Source organism: Botryllus schlosseri, chromosome 13, assembly GCF_051294905.1.
Source record: "Botryllus schlosseri isolate E-star chromosome 13, Bs_hap1, whole genome shotgun sequence".
NCBI lineage: Eukaryota > Metazoa > Chordata > Ascidiacea > Stolidobranchia > Styelidae > Botryllus > Botryllus schlosseri.
The window spans coordinates 3317104-3332245 of NC_137248.1; the positions used below are offsets into that span (position 1 = coordinate 3317104).

General features: G+C 39.4%; 1 protein-coding gene across 2 annotated transcripts; it reads right to left on the reverse strand.

The window, feature by feature from the left end:
* Position 1: 1 nt before the first annotated feature.
* Positions 2-9848, reverse strand: LOC145453717 (sodium- and chloride-dependent taurine transporter-like). Of its 2 annotated transcripts, XM_080331698.1 has the most exons (13): positions 9317-9843; positions 7516-7647; positions 7127-7308; positions 5360-5448; positions 5168-5300; positions 4972-5106; positions 2635-2738; positions 2334-2427; positions 1958-2101; positions 1510-1647; positions 1235-1441; positions 452-625; positions 2-396 (listed from the first exon to the last, which is right to left on the reverse strand). In XM_080331698.1, the coding sequence occupies exons 1-13, from the start codon at positions 9471-9473 to the stop codon at positions 289-291; spliced, it is 1797 nt and encodes a 598-aa protein (XP_080187824.1). In that variant the 5' UTR covers positions 9474-9843; the 3' UTR covers positions 2-288. The 2 variants fall into 2 exon arrangements, with proteins under 2 accessions (XP_080187824.1, XP_080187825.1); XM_080331699.1 differs by lacking the exon at positions 1235-1441 and having other exon boundaries at positions 9317-9848.
* Between the last annotated feature and the right edge of the window lie 5294 nt (positions 9849-15142).

A 15142-nucleotide genomic window follows, 5' to 3' on the forward strand; every position in this document is an offset into this window, starting at 1 on the left:
ATTGATAGTTCGCGATATTACCGTTTATTATTGGAGTCATCATATTCCTGCTTTTACATGCAACGTTAAAATGACCATCATCTACGCGGGGGTTGAATCTAACGATTCGGCGTTGCCAATATCACAATGTATAGGCTGCAACATTCATTGTTGATTGGTACTTAATCTTTATCAATATTAGTCTCAAACTATTATTTCACGTTATATATGTATAGTTACGTACGTAAACATCTATTGTGCAATGTTTTCTTAATTTAGGTGTTAATAGCGAAGTAAATATTTGCTCGTTCATGGCGTGATTGCTTGATTGGGGCTCGTAAGAGCAATTGCATCGTCGCCAGACTTTATTTCTTCGGATTCCGGCGGAACTGACGACTTCGCAGAATTCTTTACTTTCTGGGAGAAATAATCTTGCAGAATACGGTTTGTGGATAAATAATATGACAATCACCTGGAACATGGTATCTCCAGGAGATTTCCAAATAACGTATGTTGCTGTTACCGGTATAAAAATTACTGAACTCAACGCTGAAAGCCATGCTAGCCCATTTACCCAAGTCGGGTACCGATATGTTCGATTATACGTCAACGGCTTCATTTCATAGACCGAGTACACCAGGAGTAACTGGAAATAGAAAGAGATCTTTAATGCAACCCGTGCAGCTGTAATGTATCAAAGTGAAACGTAAACACAAGAGCACAATCAGCACATACCTGCTGAAATTAGCATTTGAGAAAGGTATCAACCAGCATACAGTTAGTGTTGCATTTAAAACAAACGGTGTTTTAAAACATTTTGATTCCCACATGTTTTAAACAGTGTTTTAAACAACCGCATTTTTAAAAGAGCAATTTATTTTCAAGTTATAAAATTAGGCCGTAATTGTGTAAATACTTTCCAAAAAAACATGTTGTGTGGGCCTACGGACAATAACCATCCGATATAGCCGACGTATATCGATATAGGATGGTTGGAACCCTCAAAATAGTCGGTTCAACAGGAATAGTACATATATTTCGCCAAAGGAGCTATATTTACCCTATATTTTCAGTTGTCAATGTCAGTCCACTATGACATCACAATTGAATATTCATGACGTCATGACTTAAGAAAAGAAAAAAAAACACAATAAAAACATGTTTTAAACAAGGGCCTTTTGTTTTAAACATATTGGTTTTAAATTGATTTTTGTTTTAAATGCAACCCTACATACAGTAGAATTCATATCCTCACCATCACTGTCAATGGTGCTATGTATTTCCACGCCACAACCAACCACAGTTTTGGTACCCGAATCTTCATCATATCTTGCATGTGCGTACATATCTTTTTCGCACCATATATCCAAGCGAACCCGATCAGCTCAAATAGTATTAGCACGTATATGCACCAGCCGGCGCAGGTATAGATATTCACGATATGAAAGATATAAATTCCACCCTCAATATAGAAAATATCGGGTGATGAAAAGAATGATATAGCATGGCAATGCCGTGATATATACTCACGTTAGTGACCATGGTTAATCCAATTGCGAATTGGATCAAGGAAAGTAACCCATGGGTGATCTCATATGTCCACTTTCCTCTAAATAACGTTGGTGCAAGGTCTTTCGTACATTCAAAAAGTCCGTCTTGAATGACATACTGTAAGCGTACGGTAATGTAATAAACAGCACCAATATCAAGGGTATTTCAACAGGGAATGTAGGTTAAGGTGTCAATGTACAGTGTACACTGTACAGTTATAACTTAGTTAGAACTATACGATCGCATAGTTATAGGATTTATACAAATTAGTGAAGCTGTTGGACACGCGCGTCTGCCCATATGACGCATACAGCGTATATGCATGACTACACATGCTGCATAATGCGTATGGGAAAAACCCTTTGTTACCACATACGAGAATTACCCGCACGGATCGGAATAATTTCTAAACTATGTTAATAGTTACCAAGCTGTCCAACCCCAGCAGTATCAGCGTGATGAAAAAAATAGCCATCCACAAATTGGGTAAGGGTAGCAACGATAGCGCTGTAGGATAGACCATGAATACCAGTCCTGGGCCTGATTCTGCTACAGCATCGACGGTAGTGTTCTGAATGTAAAACGAGCGTAAGTATGTACTGAAACAATATTGCAATACACAAGGCATAATTGATTCTGGAACGGTAACGGGCCACTGATTGTTGATGAAAGTTGTATACAATGCCAATTCTGTTCACACGCTCTTAATGCATGAGCTTGAGCATACCGCGGCGACTACTATTTCTATAAGATATAGGCCTACCATTTTATATGTAACATCACAGGAATACCAAAAATCTTACTTTGATCTCCGCTAGATGACCCAGTACCGAGAAAATTGCAAATCCAGACGTGAAACTGGTAGCTGCGTTTGCACAGCCGATTATCGCAGCGTTCCTGTGTAATGTTTGTGATTTTTTATCGAAATCGTAAATGATTTTAATTGCAAATTTACATTCATGCGTAACGGTACACCATAACAGAATAGAACTCTAACACATGATGTGATACGCACACGGTGGGATTCTGTCATACATCAACATCAACAAATACTTCGAATTATACATCATGTCTTATTCACTTATCGACTAGGTTTCTGCATACCTGATAGCGTTGTAATGGCGTTCGTTATGAGACGAAATCGATATCAGGCATCCATAGCCAACGATGAACGTGAATGTAAGCTGATTGGCAGCATCTGTCCACAACTGGTAATTATAATAAACGACAATGAATCAAACAGTGGTTTCCAAATCCGAATCAGAACCCTAACCTTGATTTTAATTTAATTCGATGACAAAAATATATGCATGCACGCTGTCAATATCATCTAAATTTCCTGATTCCGTCTACGAGAGTCAAATTGTATTGCTATGCAAAATCGGGGATATCTATAGATAATCCATGTGCAAGATATTATTCTCCGCCATTTTATGCCCCGGAATTAAAACGTCTTTCTTTGGGGTGTATGGCGTTAAGAAGGTTGGTGCAAACCTTCAAGGAACTAGTATATGTTATCATGGCTTACTAAACCTACATCATTCTCTCATTTACACGAAGGAGGTTATATACGCTATCGATATGGTGGTGCTGTAGGCTAGTATTCAGCGTCTATAATGCGTAACTTTCTTCCGTAACCTCTCAGTTTATTATCGCTTTACTGATTGTGTACAGCAGTGGTCGGGAACCTTTTTTGTCCGAAGAGCCATATTGGCCTTATTTTTTTCCATTTTACCTCCCTAAGAGCCATACATGTCAATCAGCTGTTACGTCACAATTGAAAATTCATGACGTCATCGTAGCTCTAATTCGAACTCATTATACATGGGATTCGTCGTGTGCGCCGCATAGTCTCTGTAAAAACTCGAACTAATCGTGCTGGTTGGCTTACTTGAGCATCCGAAACTTGAGTTACAAGAACGTAGGCTCGCCGTGATGCTCCTTTTAAATGCGAAAACTCATGCTCACATGCGTAGGTGAAGCCAAACATGGTCACTACAGCAATCTATGTAGGCCTACCCACTCTTAGCTGTTAACGAAAAATTTGAAACCTTCATTTATTATTGGTATTTTCTATTGATGTTCATGAATGACTAGATTTTAAACGTTTTTCTCCCAAATTCACACAATTTGCATTTTATTGACCGAAAATAAAGCGTGAAACGAGAGGTAAGGCACAGACGAGCCGAGCCTCACCATTTATAACGCAATTCATCGTAAGTAGCTTAGAAATTATTATAACTGATATTATTCCAATGTAACTGTCGCACTGATTCCGAAAATCTAAATACTGATCGACTTCTCAATTCTCCAAGTATTCGGCGGTAACACAGAACGTTGCGCTATACACGCCTATTTTATCGCAGATAGAGCAACTTGCCGATCAAGAACGGGGATAGCGATGGCGTTGTTTGTAATTCGAGTTTGTAATTGTGAATTTCACGTCCACGGCAGTTCATTTCGCGCCGTAGATCAGGAAGAAAATGTGTATTTGAAAAGTGCGTTGTCATATCGGTGTCGCCATGTCTGCTGTTCTCTTTGATCAATCAACGAATCGCGAAATCCAAGATTTCGAGTCGGGCAGGCTACTTCGAATTCGCGAGTGATATTGGTCGCCGGCGCGACAGTAACTTAAATTTGAGGACTTTGAAAATTGTTCTAGCCCCTAAACTTGAAGACGGCATTGCCTTTACCTCTCAAAGACATGTTTATACTGCCACGGGGATAATTATTCTGGTCGTGATGAAAGTTTACTAACAAGTCGCTGCAACATAGAACAAGTCACTACAAAAATATTTATTTGGCAAAGAGCCATATCTTATACCCAAAAGAGCCGTAGGTTCCCGACCACTGGTGTATAGTGATGTATTTTGTCAGAGATACAGCGGGAAACTCTTTCTTTGAGTATTTTCCCTAAAGGTTTAATTTTCAATGCGACATACCAGAAATAAAATATAACGTTTTCTAAAGTATTCAGTATGAAAGCTATGGAGGGTCCAAATATGTAGTACATTTAATGGTACCACTACGAATATAATGCTACTTCCACAGCCCATTGAAGATTAGGCCTATGTTTTTTTATTTCCATGACCATACATATTTCATTGCGCTTTGTGACAATCATGTGGGTTGATCCCACTTCACAAACAGATCATTTCTGCTTATACGTGCGTTGCTTCATTGCACTTCATGTTTGGTATGTCGCGATACGACCAAGCGAGGTTGGTAGGCTTGCATTATTATCGAGACTTTAATTTTCGTTGATAAATTCACTCTTAGTGTTAGTGGTAAGGAGTTTGTTGTTCCAGTATACTCGAAATAATTAAATGCTCGAATCATTGTGTCTAGCCCGGATTAATTTTATGCGACTATCCATCGATAATTTTTTTACAGAGCTGTATGATATATCCTCTTTCTGTGTTATCGCATTGGAACACCCACCTCCAGATCACTAAGTTTGGTCACATTCGTTGATAAATATTTTGATATTCCCAAAGATGCGCCCGTGAGAGTAACTCCACGAACCACAACAATGAAAATCATCGCGATCGGTAAAGTTGCCGTCACATAGACAATCTGTATGATATTGTATGCGAATTAAAACATTGATGAAAGTCGGATTAACGGCTGAACTGACTTTGCTTGTCCAACTTATTCCTTTCCACACTGAGAAATACACCAAGAGCCACGTTCCCAGCAGACAAAGTGCAAGATCCCATTTAACAGAGCCATATTCTTCTAGACCAGGTGATTGTCCAAGGATGAATGTTCTGAAATATGAGCTGGTGATAGCAAACTCACGATAATTGATGGATCGACCGATATATACCTCCAATATTCTTCAACCGAAGACTGCGATCCCGTGTTGCCTAGGGTTTGAGTTAGGTTAACCGCAGTGGAGTTCAAGAGTTGTGTTGTCTGTAAATACATACACCATTTCAATGTCCATAATAAATTGAGGGTGTATCTGTGGTGTTATGATATGCTTGATTGAGCCCGGCTAACGGGTATGGGTTCCAAAGATGAGCTTGAGCATGGATTAGGATTAGGATTTAGGAAAACCGGATCGTGAAATTTTGACGAATTAGGATTGGCTTGGAATTTTTTTCAATGGATTAGGATTAGGATTGGATTTACCGATTTTTGGGAAGATTGATGTCCTGTGGCGAATGGCGACAAAGTTTCTCGTCCTACCACGATTTTACAAAGTTCACAAAGTTATTACTTCATGTACTTTGGCACTCATTAAGCGTTTTATTTCTTTTACAGATTTATATTGGCATAAGATGTGTAGCTTTTCAAGTGGAGTTCCAAGTTTGAATCGGATTAGGATTAGGATCTGAATATACAGAAGTTATGGATTAGGATTTGAAGCTTCGGAATTGGATTGGATTAGGACATAGAAATTTCAAATCGGCTCATCTCCGATGGGTTCCTGTGATTGTTCTGTAGCAGACACGACATGTGGACTGCTGAGGGAATACACTTCGAATTCGACGTGTAATAGCTGTCAATAGTGTCTACTGTCTAGTAGTTAGTCTTGCAGCTAGATTTAGAAGCTTGGCGCTAATGCAACAGTATCTTTGTCCGTTATTCGTGGTGTTCCAACAACCTATGGACCGTTCAGAGTGCTTTCTTTCATCAGGTCTTTTCCTGGGCTATTTTTCGTCGTAAGAACGGCAACGGCTGGGGAAGAGGAGCCCAGATAAACCTCCGACGGAACCGGTCTCAGTCCGCCAGATTTGTAGGCGCTTATCGTCACCACTACGCTATACAAGGTGCTAACAGACGACAGGATTAGGATGTTGCAGTCATATTCCAGTGTCGGAATCAGGTCACTACCTTCAGGCTGCAAGTAATTTCGATTCACTGCAAATTTTTACCAGAGTCAAGTCAAGCCATTCGAAAATGTTGAAGTCAAGTCATGCAAATTTTCTATACGACTCGCATCAAATCAATGCATCTCCAATATTCCGATTTCAAGTCAGTTTCAAGTCATAGCAGATGCACGAAAGAGCTGGGGGTTTGTTTGTTTTGTGTTATTCATGGTGTTTGTTGACTACTACATTAATTTACTCCAGGCCCATATTCTTCATTTTTATTCCGTAACTGCCGACTTGCAGCACGGCCCACTTCTGGGCTTTTAGTTAGACACCGCTTTACACCGATGAGTTGGCGAGGAGGAACTTAGATAAACCCCCAACACTTAGGTAGGAATTCTGGAGTCGTGCTGGTCTTCATAATAAATTTATGCATTCTGGTTGTAATGATATTTCAATGCCAAATTCAAGGCCATTATGGAATTTGAGGTTATTTTTTTGTGTGCGATTCCGTTTCTGGTGAGACTAAAACATATCTGAAAAGAAAATCGATTTGGCCACTTTTAGTGAAGCTGAGATGTTCAAAATGCCTTGCGTAATATAATATTAATTGACTTGAACATTGAATGTATAATTCGACGCCGAGTCACGAGTTCATCTTTCTCCTACATCCAACATCCAGCCAGATTCAAGTCAAGTCATTTTAAGGCAGTGACTTGATTCATCCCAACACTATTATAATCACGGAACTATATGTTATGACTTTCTCTTCCCACCTGATTTGAATCTCGACTTAGGGATATCGGAACGCAATCTTCGGAATTCCAATCATTAGTACAGTCGGTCCATGGAGAGGTGGATGATAGAGAGGATATTAGCCAACGCAGTGACCAGGCCATAAGAACCGGATAGTACGTGTTGCCAAGAAAGAGTATGATGTATGCCGCGTATCCAACACCTTTGCGAAAGGAAATGCACGTGAACAATCTTCTCACGAAGACGTATATTTGTGGGATAAACATTTCTCTTTACCGGTAGCTTGACTAGATGAACTGGTCTATAGCGGCACTGTTACTATAGGTCACAGCAATCAATTTCCATAGTCTATCAAGTCTATGGGATAGGTAAAAGCGCTATAAGTAAGGAAGGAATTATGGAACATTACCTTGCAATACTGGGACCAGTCTCCATATGGACATAGCGCTTCGGCGCGTGTATTGCCCCATCACAATCTCCAGAATGATGACGGGGAGCACGAATATCACCAGCAGGGATAGGTAAGCGACCAGAAAGGCACCTGTAGCAATGTATATCGATTTTGATTGACTGATTCATCGACAAACTATTTGGTATAATACTACACGGTATATATTGGAAATCAGCACCAGAAAGCTACTATACCAGCATATTATATAGCGATTGTATTGTCGTGGAGATTGGAGAACTATCAAAGCATATTCGGACCCACGAAATCAGGTGATCCAAACCACGAAACGCTATCCCCGAAACTCTTAAATCACTCCTTGCCTATATTTATAGCTCACCGTTAACTCTTTTCCACCGGTACTGGTGGAATTAAGTTCCGTCAGCAGAGAAGGTGCTTTCAGAAATTGATTTGTTACCGAACTTGGAGCGCATATGCATACATGTTTAATACTTTGGAAACCACTTGGATGCGGATTCTTTCTTGGTATTGCTATTTGCTATAATGCTAGTTGGACCTGTGGTTACGACAATACCGCGATAAAAGAGATGCTTATCTTATCCAAATATAGGCCTACTTTATACTTTACAAAATCCGAAGCGTAAAAAAGGAATGGTTTTGCTTCATATACCGCAAAGGAAAAGTGGTAGTGTCTAACAGTAAGCAGTTCAAGCAGGCGCAACCTACTTGCGTGCTGGAAATTAGTATTGCGTTACTGACCTCTCTGAAAAATGTATTCCCAAAATAACTTCGTATTAATCTACTCAATTGGTAAAAATCCGGGGATTCCGTGATATCGTCTGTTATACTCATTATGATAATATTAGTTCAGTGGTTCCCAACGTGGGCGATTTGGCGGTCTAGGGAGGCGAAAATGACGAAGGGGGCGATAGGGGGGGGGGGTGAAAATGGACAAAAGGGGCGACAGGGGGCGAAAATAAGGAAGGCAGCGATAGGGGGGCGATGACGCGTCAAAACGGCTGACCTTTTTTTTTCAGTCAACCCACGGAAATTTAGTTTCAAAAGTGTCAAATTCGACATCGAATTTTTTTTAGTCAACCCGCCGGTGATTACAGTTTGTATGCCCATTTTTCGGTACACAAAATTTAAGGGGCGATGATCGGTGTTGAGCTTGAACAGGGGGCGATGGGTCGAAAAAGGTAGGAAACCTCTGTAATAGTTATCATCATCTTGCTACAATTTTCATCGAATCAATACGCCACCAGATTGCGATATAATGAAAAGATAGAAGGGTAACGAAACGATTTAACCACCTTGGCATACAACATGTAAATAAGCGGCGAGCACACTGGATTTAAGAAAGGATAACATAATGTGAAATGTGTCCGTAGGTGAGGTCAATATGTCAGATTGTGGTCCGTGGGCTGACTAACTAGTCACCTAAATGGTATCAAAACAGCTTTTTCTCCTTTATATGATACACAGTACACAACCTCCAAAACATTCCATTTGATTCTTCATAAGTTATGACGGGCACTTTATACCGTACATTGCATTGACGACCCTTAATAAAGAAGACAACACACCACAAGTCAAATTAGTCCGCGTTGTCGGAATGGTGAACAAGGCTAAAAACTAGCACCAGCGCATCGCACTCATAAACTCCCTATTAACACAGTTAGTACTTAGCGTGATGGATGATAGCCGGGCGTCATTTTAGCAATACCACACCCGATCTATCATTACTATTACTACTGCAGTCGACAAGTACTTTGAGCCATTGAAACAGCTTATAGCCTACCTCCTCCGTTCTTGTAGCAAAGGTACGGAAATCTCCAAACGTTACCGAGACCGATCGACATTCCAAGAACACTCATGAGAAAATCTAGCTGTCTCTTCCACGTCGAAGGGCCGACTTCTCCGTACGAAATCTCCAGTGACTTTTCCTTTATCCCCATAATGTTCGTGAGTCTAATCGTTTACGAACACGATAAGAAAGAATGAATGTTTTGTAGAAATATATTGGTAATGTGGGAGTTCCACAAAGGTTCGCGAACACGATTAGCATTCGAATGCATATTCAATTATCTGGAATGGCTGGCCGCTAAACTTTCATCTGGTCCAATGCAATGACCTTTTTTTAGTCAAGTCGAAAAGATTTCCTGTAAATATTTTAAAATCAGCTGTTTTCAATTTCGGCGAACAACTTTTATGAGTTGATAAAAGTGTCCTCCTTTCCCGATTCCAAAATATGATTACCTTAACTGTACCTGAACATTTAGTGCCAGCAAATTTCAAACACTGAATTCGCAAGCGACGCATCAAACAGTCACGCCTATAAAATGTGTAACAGATTTATTCGCAAAACACAAGTTAATGCAGGACAGACTCGTGATTCACGATCGTAAATTGACACCTCTTCGTTGCAGTCTGACTGCAAAATTGCGCAAACGAGCTCATAACCGAACTGTTTTGGAATCACTTTTCATTATGAGGCATTTCATTTATTCCGGGTAACAATGCCGTATGGGCTGTTGACTGCCGACGCATTACAGCAGTGGTTCTCATCCTGTGGTGCGCGTAACACTAATGCAGGATCCGGGAACCTATGTCTAATAAAATATTGCCTGCTGATAATTGCTCACAATGCTCAATGCTTATTTATATTTACCAGTCCAATATAATCCTTTTTTTGATAATAGGGCAAATACAGCACCAGCAACTTATTTAGGGGTATACATCGGACAAATCTAACACGAAGTTCGATACGAAGTCACATCGGCAACCAACCGAATCAGACGTACCCGACATTGCACGCCTTGAAATTATGGGGGAATGCAAACATGGCGGCGCCTGCACGACAAATGACAATGCAGTTTCCAAACCACATTGACTTCCCGATTAATGGCGAGAATTTTGATTAGACATTCCCAATTACAAGTTAAAATTGCAAGCAAATCCATCCCTATTCCCGATTGCTATGTAGCTTACTGACACTGTCGTTAAAATGTAGGCTTGTAGCGCAAGGTCATGTTACTGCCGAAGAATTTGAGAATATAAAGTTTACCAAATGATATCAGTTACCTGGTTTAGGGGCACTGATTGGATCGTGCGTGACTGCCAGTAGAGCGATTGAGGTTGGCTATCCTCGCTCATGCTGCACGGATTGTTTGGTTGGAACGTGACTTGATTACAATAAAAGCGTGCTACTGAAGACTAAACAATGTAAACACTAAACATAGATTCGCACTGTTACTCTTGTCCAGGTGTTGATTTTGCTTTTAAATGCACATGCACAATGCACATGCTAATTGCCTTACATTCATTACAAAAAATATCATTAGCCTCCCACGGAATCAGAATTTGTAATATGTAGATGCAAAAGGTTCCCGACCAACGCGTCGCTTGCTCATTGCTCAACTGCCGTTTTTCATTGTGTCGCATGTCGGGCAACGGGTTGGATTAGTGTGCAGCATTTTAGGTAGTAGGAAGAAAAACAAAAGATTTTTTAAAATCAATTTACCAATTAAAATTACAATGTGGTGGTACATTGTAGAAATTTGGAGGTTCCGCGGACTCCAGGTTGAGAAATTCTGCTCTGAAAGTACATTTATATTTTATAGCACCTCGGGAAATACATAGTAAGTACTGCTGCACCCAATACTTAAACAAACCATAGACATTAGGCTTACAAATGCAACTGAAATGATGGCATACACAACAATCTATAAAAAAAAGAAGAATACTTGGACGCGGTAAGAAGAATTTGTCAGCTTGAGTAAGATCAGTACCATTATGCTCTTCAATATACAATTGAATAATATACCAATATTGAAATAAACAGGAATATTTTCTGCTGACACTAGTCAGGGTTAATCGCCATCACTTAATAGAGAGTTGGAAAGAAAATTGTATATCAACATTCGCATCAATTCTCTGGTAGTTGCTAACGACTACCCCTGAGCCCTGGCGAGTGTAAGCCGAAAATATTCGTGTTTATTTCAATATGAATATGAATATATTATTCAATTGCACTATACCTCAAAGAGTCGATTCAAATATGTTACTTTACACTGGTGCTGAGACAAGCAGCGCTGCATTTTTTAACATCACTCTCTCGATTTGACCAAGAGAAATGATATAGTGCTGGCGGCCCGAGCGTTTCAGTTAATAGAACTGGTATAAATCGTATGGCACGGTCAAAATACGAATTGATTTGGATACGCAAGGTGGCAGTGCGGAGAAATGATGAGCTATTGTCGCCGCGTACCCACTACCCATCCCAACCCATTGCCCAATATACAATTCTGTAAAAATGGGTGCGGTTGGGGTGAAGATATAATTCGTATTGAATTATAACAATCTCACGTTGTAGATATTTGGAGACAAACAGATTCTTGCCGCTCAACTGAATAGCCATTAGAGATGCTTTCGTCGTCACCACAAATACTAATAATTACGAGAATTTTATGTTTAAAATTCGACGGTATCGGTCGAATCCGAATCCGATCCTGATCCAATCCGAAGAATCCGAAATAATCCGAAATTTATTTGACGCGCGTCTGTTTCAGGCGCGTACGTTCGCAATTATGAACAGGCATGTTAGCCGTGAGATAGAAAACATAGGATGAATGAATCAAGAAGACGGGGACTTAGCCCAAAATACGTATGCTAATGTAACTGGAGGGAGGCAACTGACAAACCGATTATGCGATTTGAGACTTGAACTGAGAGGAATGACCAGCACGGATATACTGTTTGACACACTGTTGTTACTCTATTGTTATACCAGAATAGCGATTGACTATTGTGCGACAAGAATCATGAGAATATTTAATCACTGTGTTAATTTGTCAACTTGAAAACAAACTCGCTACACAACTAACTGCAAGTTGAATCATAACCGAATGTGTTAATTCGTCACCTTGACATCGATATAATGTTATTTTAAGTCTGTCAACATGGTACTGTGTCATATTCGTTAATACGAATAGTGTTTATCACTAGTAATATTCACATATTGATTTGAATCACGCCAACTCGTGAAACCCTACAACTTTATTAGTGATCTAGTTAGTTTTATAATCGAGTTGCTGGAATTGGTATTGCATCTCAATATTTCAACATCTTTCAATAATCGAAAAAGTCAGCCCCTAGTAAATCTGTTTGTAACTTACCCAAACAACTCCAATAGCATCCGCATGAAAACTAGACAAGACGAATATGTACGTACAATTGTACAATGTATATGTACTGTAGCCGACACCACAACAACCGACACCACCATTCTTATATTCAATAATATGAATAGTGTTTCTTACTCAGAGGCGGTCAGTAACGAGGTACTTCTACTTTTTCGAAGTACTCAAGTAGTTTTCCTCTACTTCTGGCACTTACTCAAGTAGATCTGATTTTCGCTACTTCTACTTCTACTTCGTAATATTTTGTAATCTACCTACTTACTTTTCGCTAATTTCAGTTTCGGAGCTGTTTCACGGAATATCAACATTTACTTTTCATAAAAGTTGAGTAAAGCCCAGAATTTTCGTCGCGCTTCGCGCTCAGTGGATACAGAGTAGCCAGCATGATTTCATGAAAGTATCGGTGAATATAATTTAGGTGGTGGGTCGGCGTGGTTCCGTTCACAGAGCATTATCGCCCTTCGCCCATATTAAATATTTCATCACAGTATATATGGCTCATCATAACGTTTGAAACCGATGTTTCGAAATCTAATCTGGAAAAGTGGACTCATACTTTTTTTTAGTTTTAGAGATGTTTTAGCATACCGCCTTTGAAACTTTCTTGACTAAAGACATGAAATACATTTTCCGCTTTTAGAAGTAGTATTTATATTTCCCTTTCAATTCCCAGAATCAAGTACTTTCGTCAGTATCAGTCAATATCAGTTCTTTTGTCTGGTAACATACATGTCGAAGTATAAAAGCAAGCGTAGTAATGCCTTTAATTTCCGGAAATAAAGCTACACAATAAGGCATTTTGACGATCCACCATATTTTTTACTAATCGCGCAAAGTGTTAACACCGTATCCGATACAACTTCGTCGGATTGCTCTTCGACTAAACTACGGGCCTTATAATATGGGGGAGTGCGCGATACCATGATATTTTCTAAAACGTGCTGTTCGATTAAACAGAGGATTAGTATCGCATTTCCATTTCAATACTATCATTTTCATCCCATGAAGTTGAAGAATGCTTATGCTGTCGAAAATTGAATACCTCCTGGTATGCATCAATTTGAATCAAGCTCGGCACCTTTCGCATAGCTCAGTTTGCACCTTTTGACAATCTATGCGAACAAAGTACGATCGTTTTCACAACTACTTACTTACTTGAGTAGATTTAAAGTCAGTCAATTCTACTTCCACTTCTAGTAGTTTTAGATTGCTTATGGAAGAAGTAGTTCTACTCGTACTTGAGTAGATTTTTTCGTCACTATTTCTACTTCTACTTGAGTAGCTTTCTTGACTACTTTGACCACCTCTGTTCTTACTTGTATGGCGGATTATTCATATATTGATTTGAAACAAAGGGTTGAAATCACACAACTTCATTAGTTATCTAGATATTTTTGTCGCTATTAATTTTGCTATTTTTCTCGAAATTGAGTTACTTGAAGTGCAACCTCTATCACGTCTCGACATTTCAACATCTTACAATTTTCAAAAGATTCAATCGCATAAATCCGTTTGTAACTTAGCAATGACTACAACCCCAACCTAAATCAATCTCAGTTGCATTCATATATTTCACCGACCTCTCTTTTTGAGGTCTGTAAATGTCGTTGATAGTTTGTAACAGTGTTGGGATCAAGTCACTACCTTCGAGTCACGAGTCATCTCGAGTCATTGCACATTTTGACTTGAGTCAAGTCAAGTCAATCGATTTTCGAAAGTGACTCGAGTCAAGTCAAGTCACTCGATTTTTGGAGGTGACTCGAGTCAAGTCGAGTCAAGTCAAGTCAAGTCACGAGTCAAGTCACAATTCAAGTCATGTTGCCTTTTTAAAGTATGAGGCATGATTACGTCATTACATTTTGCTAGCTGTCTGAAATACAGATTGATGATGTCATTGATTCTAAACCAATGAGCGAATATAGAGTCAAATATACACGCAGCAAGAAGGCCCTGTATCGCTCGCATATACGTAGAACTGCTAAACTACGTAAGTAATTGCACAGCCTCAGTTTATAGTTACCAGCCAAAATAGAGACTAGCGAAACGAATTGATAAGATGAAATACATTACCTATTTACTAATTGATATGATACAATTCAAGCCCACGCTAATAGTTGAGGCTTTATTAACTATATTTGAATTCAATTTCAATAAAGTAAGAGGTTTGATTAAGGAAAGAACAGAGAACAGAAATATACATTTTGCTATTAAACTACTTTACTGTACTAGTTTACGACAACGTAATCTGTAAGTTTCGTTCACTTCATTTGCGGTCAATTTATTTGTGAGAGAACAATGGAGGTTCAGTAAAGCGCACGATCACTGAAAGATTGGTCGCTCTCACGGGTTACACCAGCATTTAGCGAACAGTCCGACCATATGCAAGATACAGGGATTTTTATCGACATCGATTACTTGGTGACTTG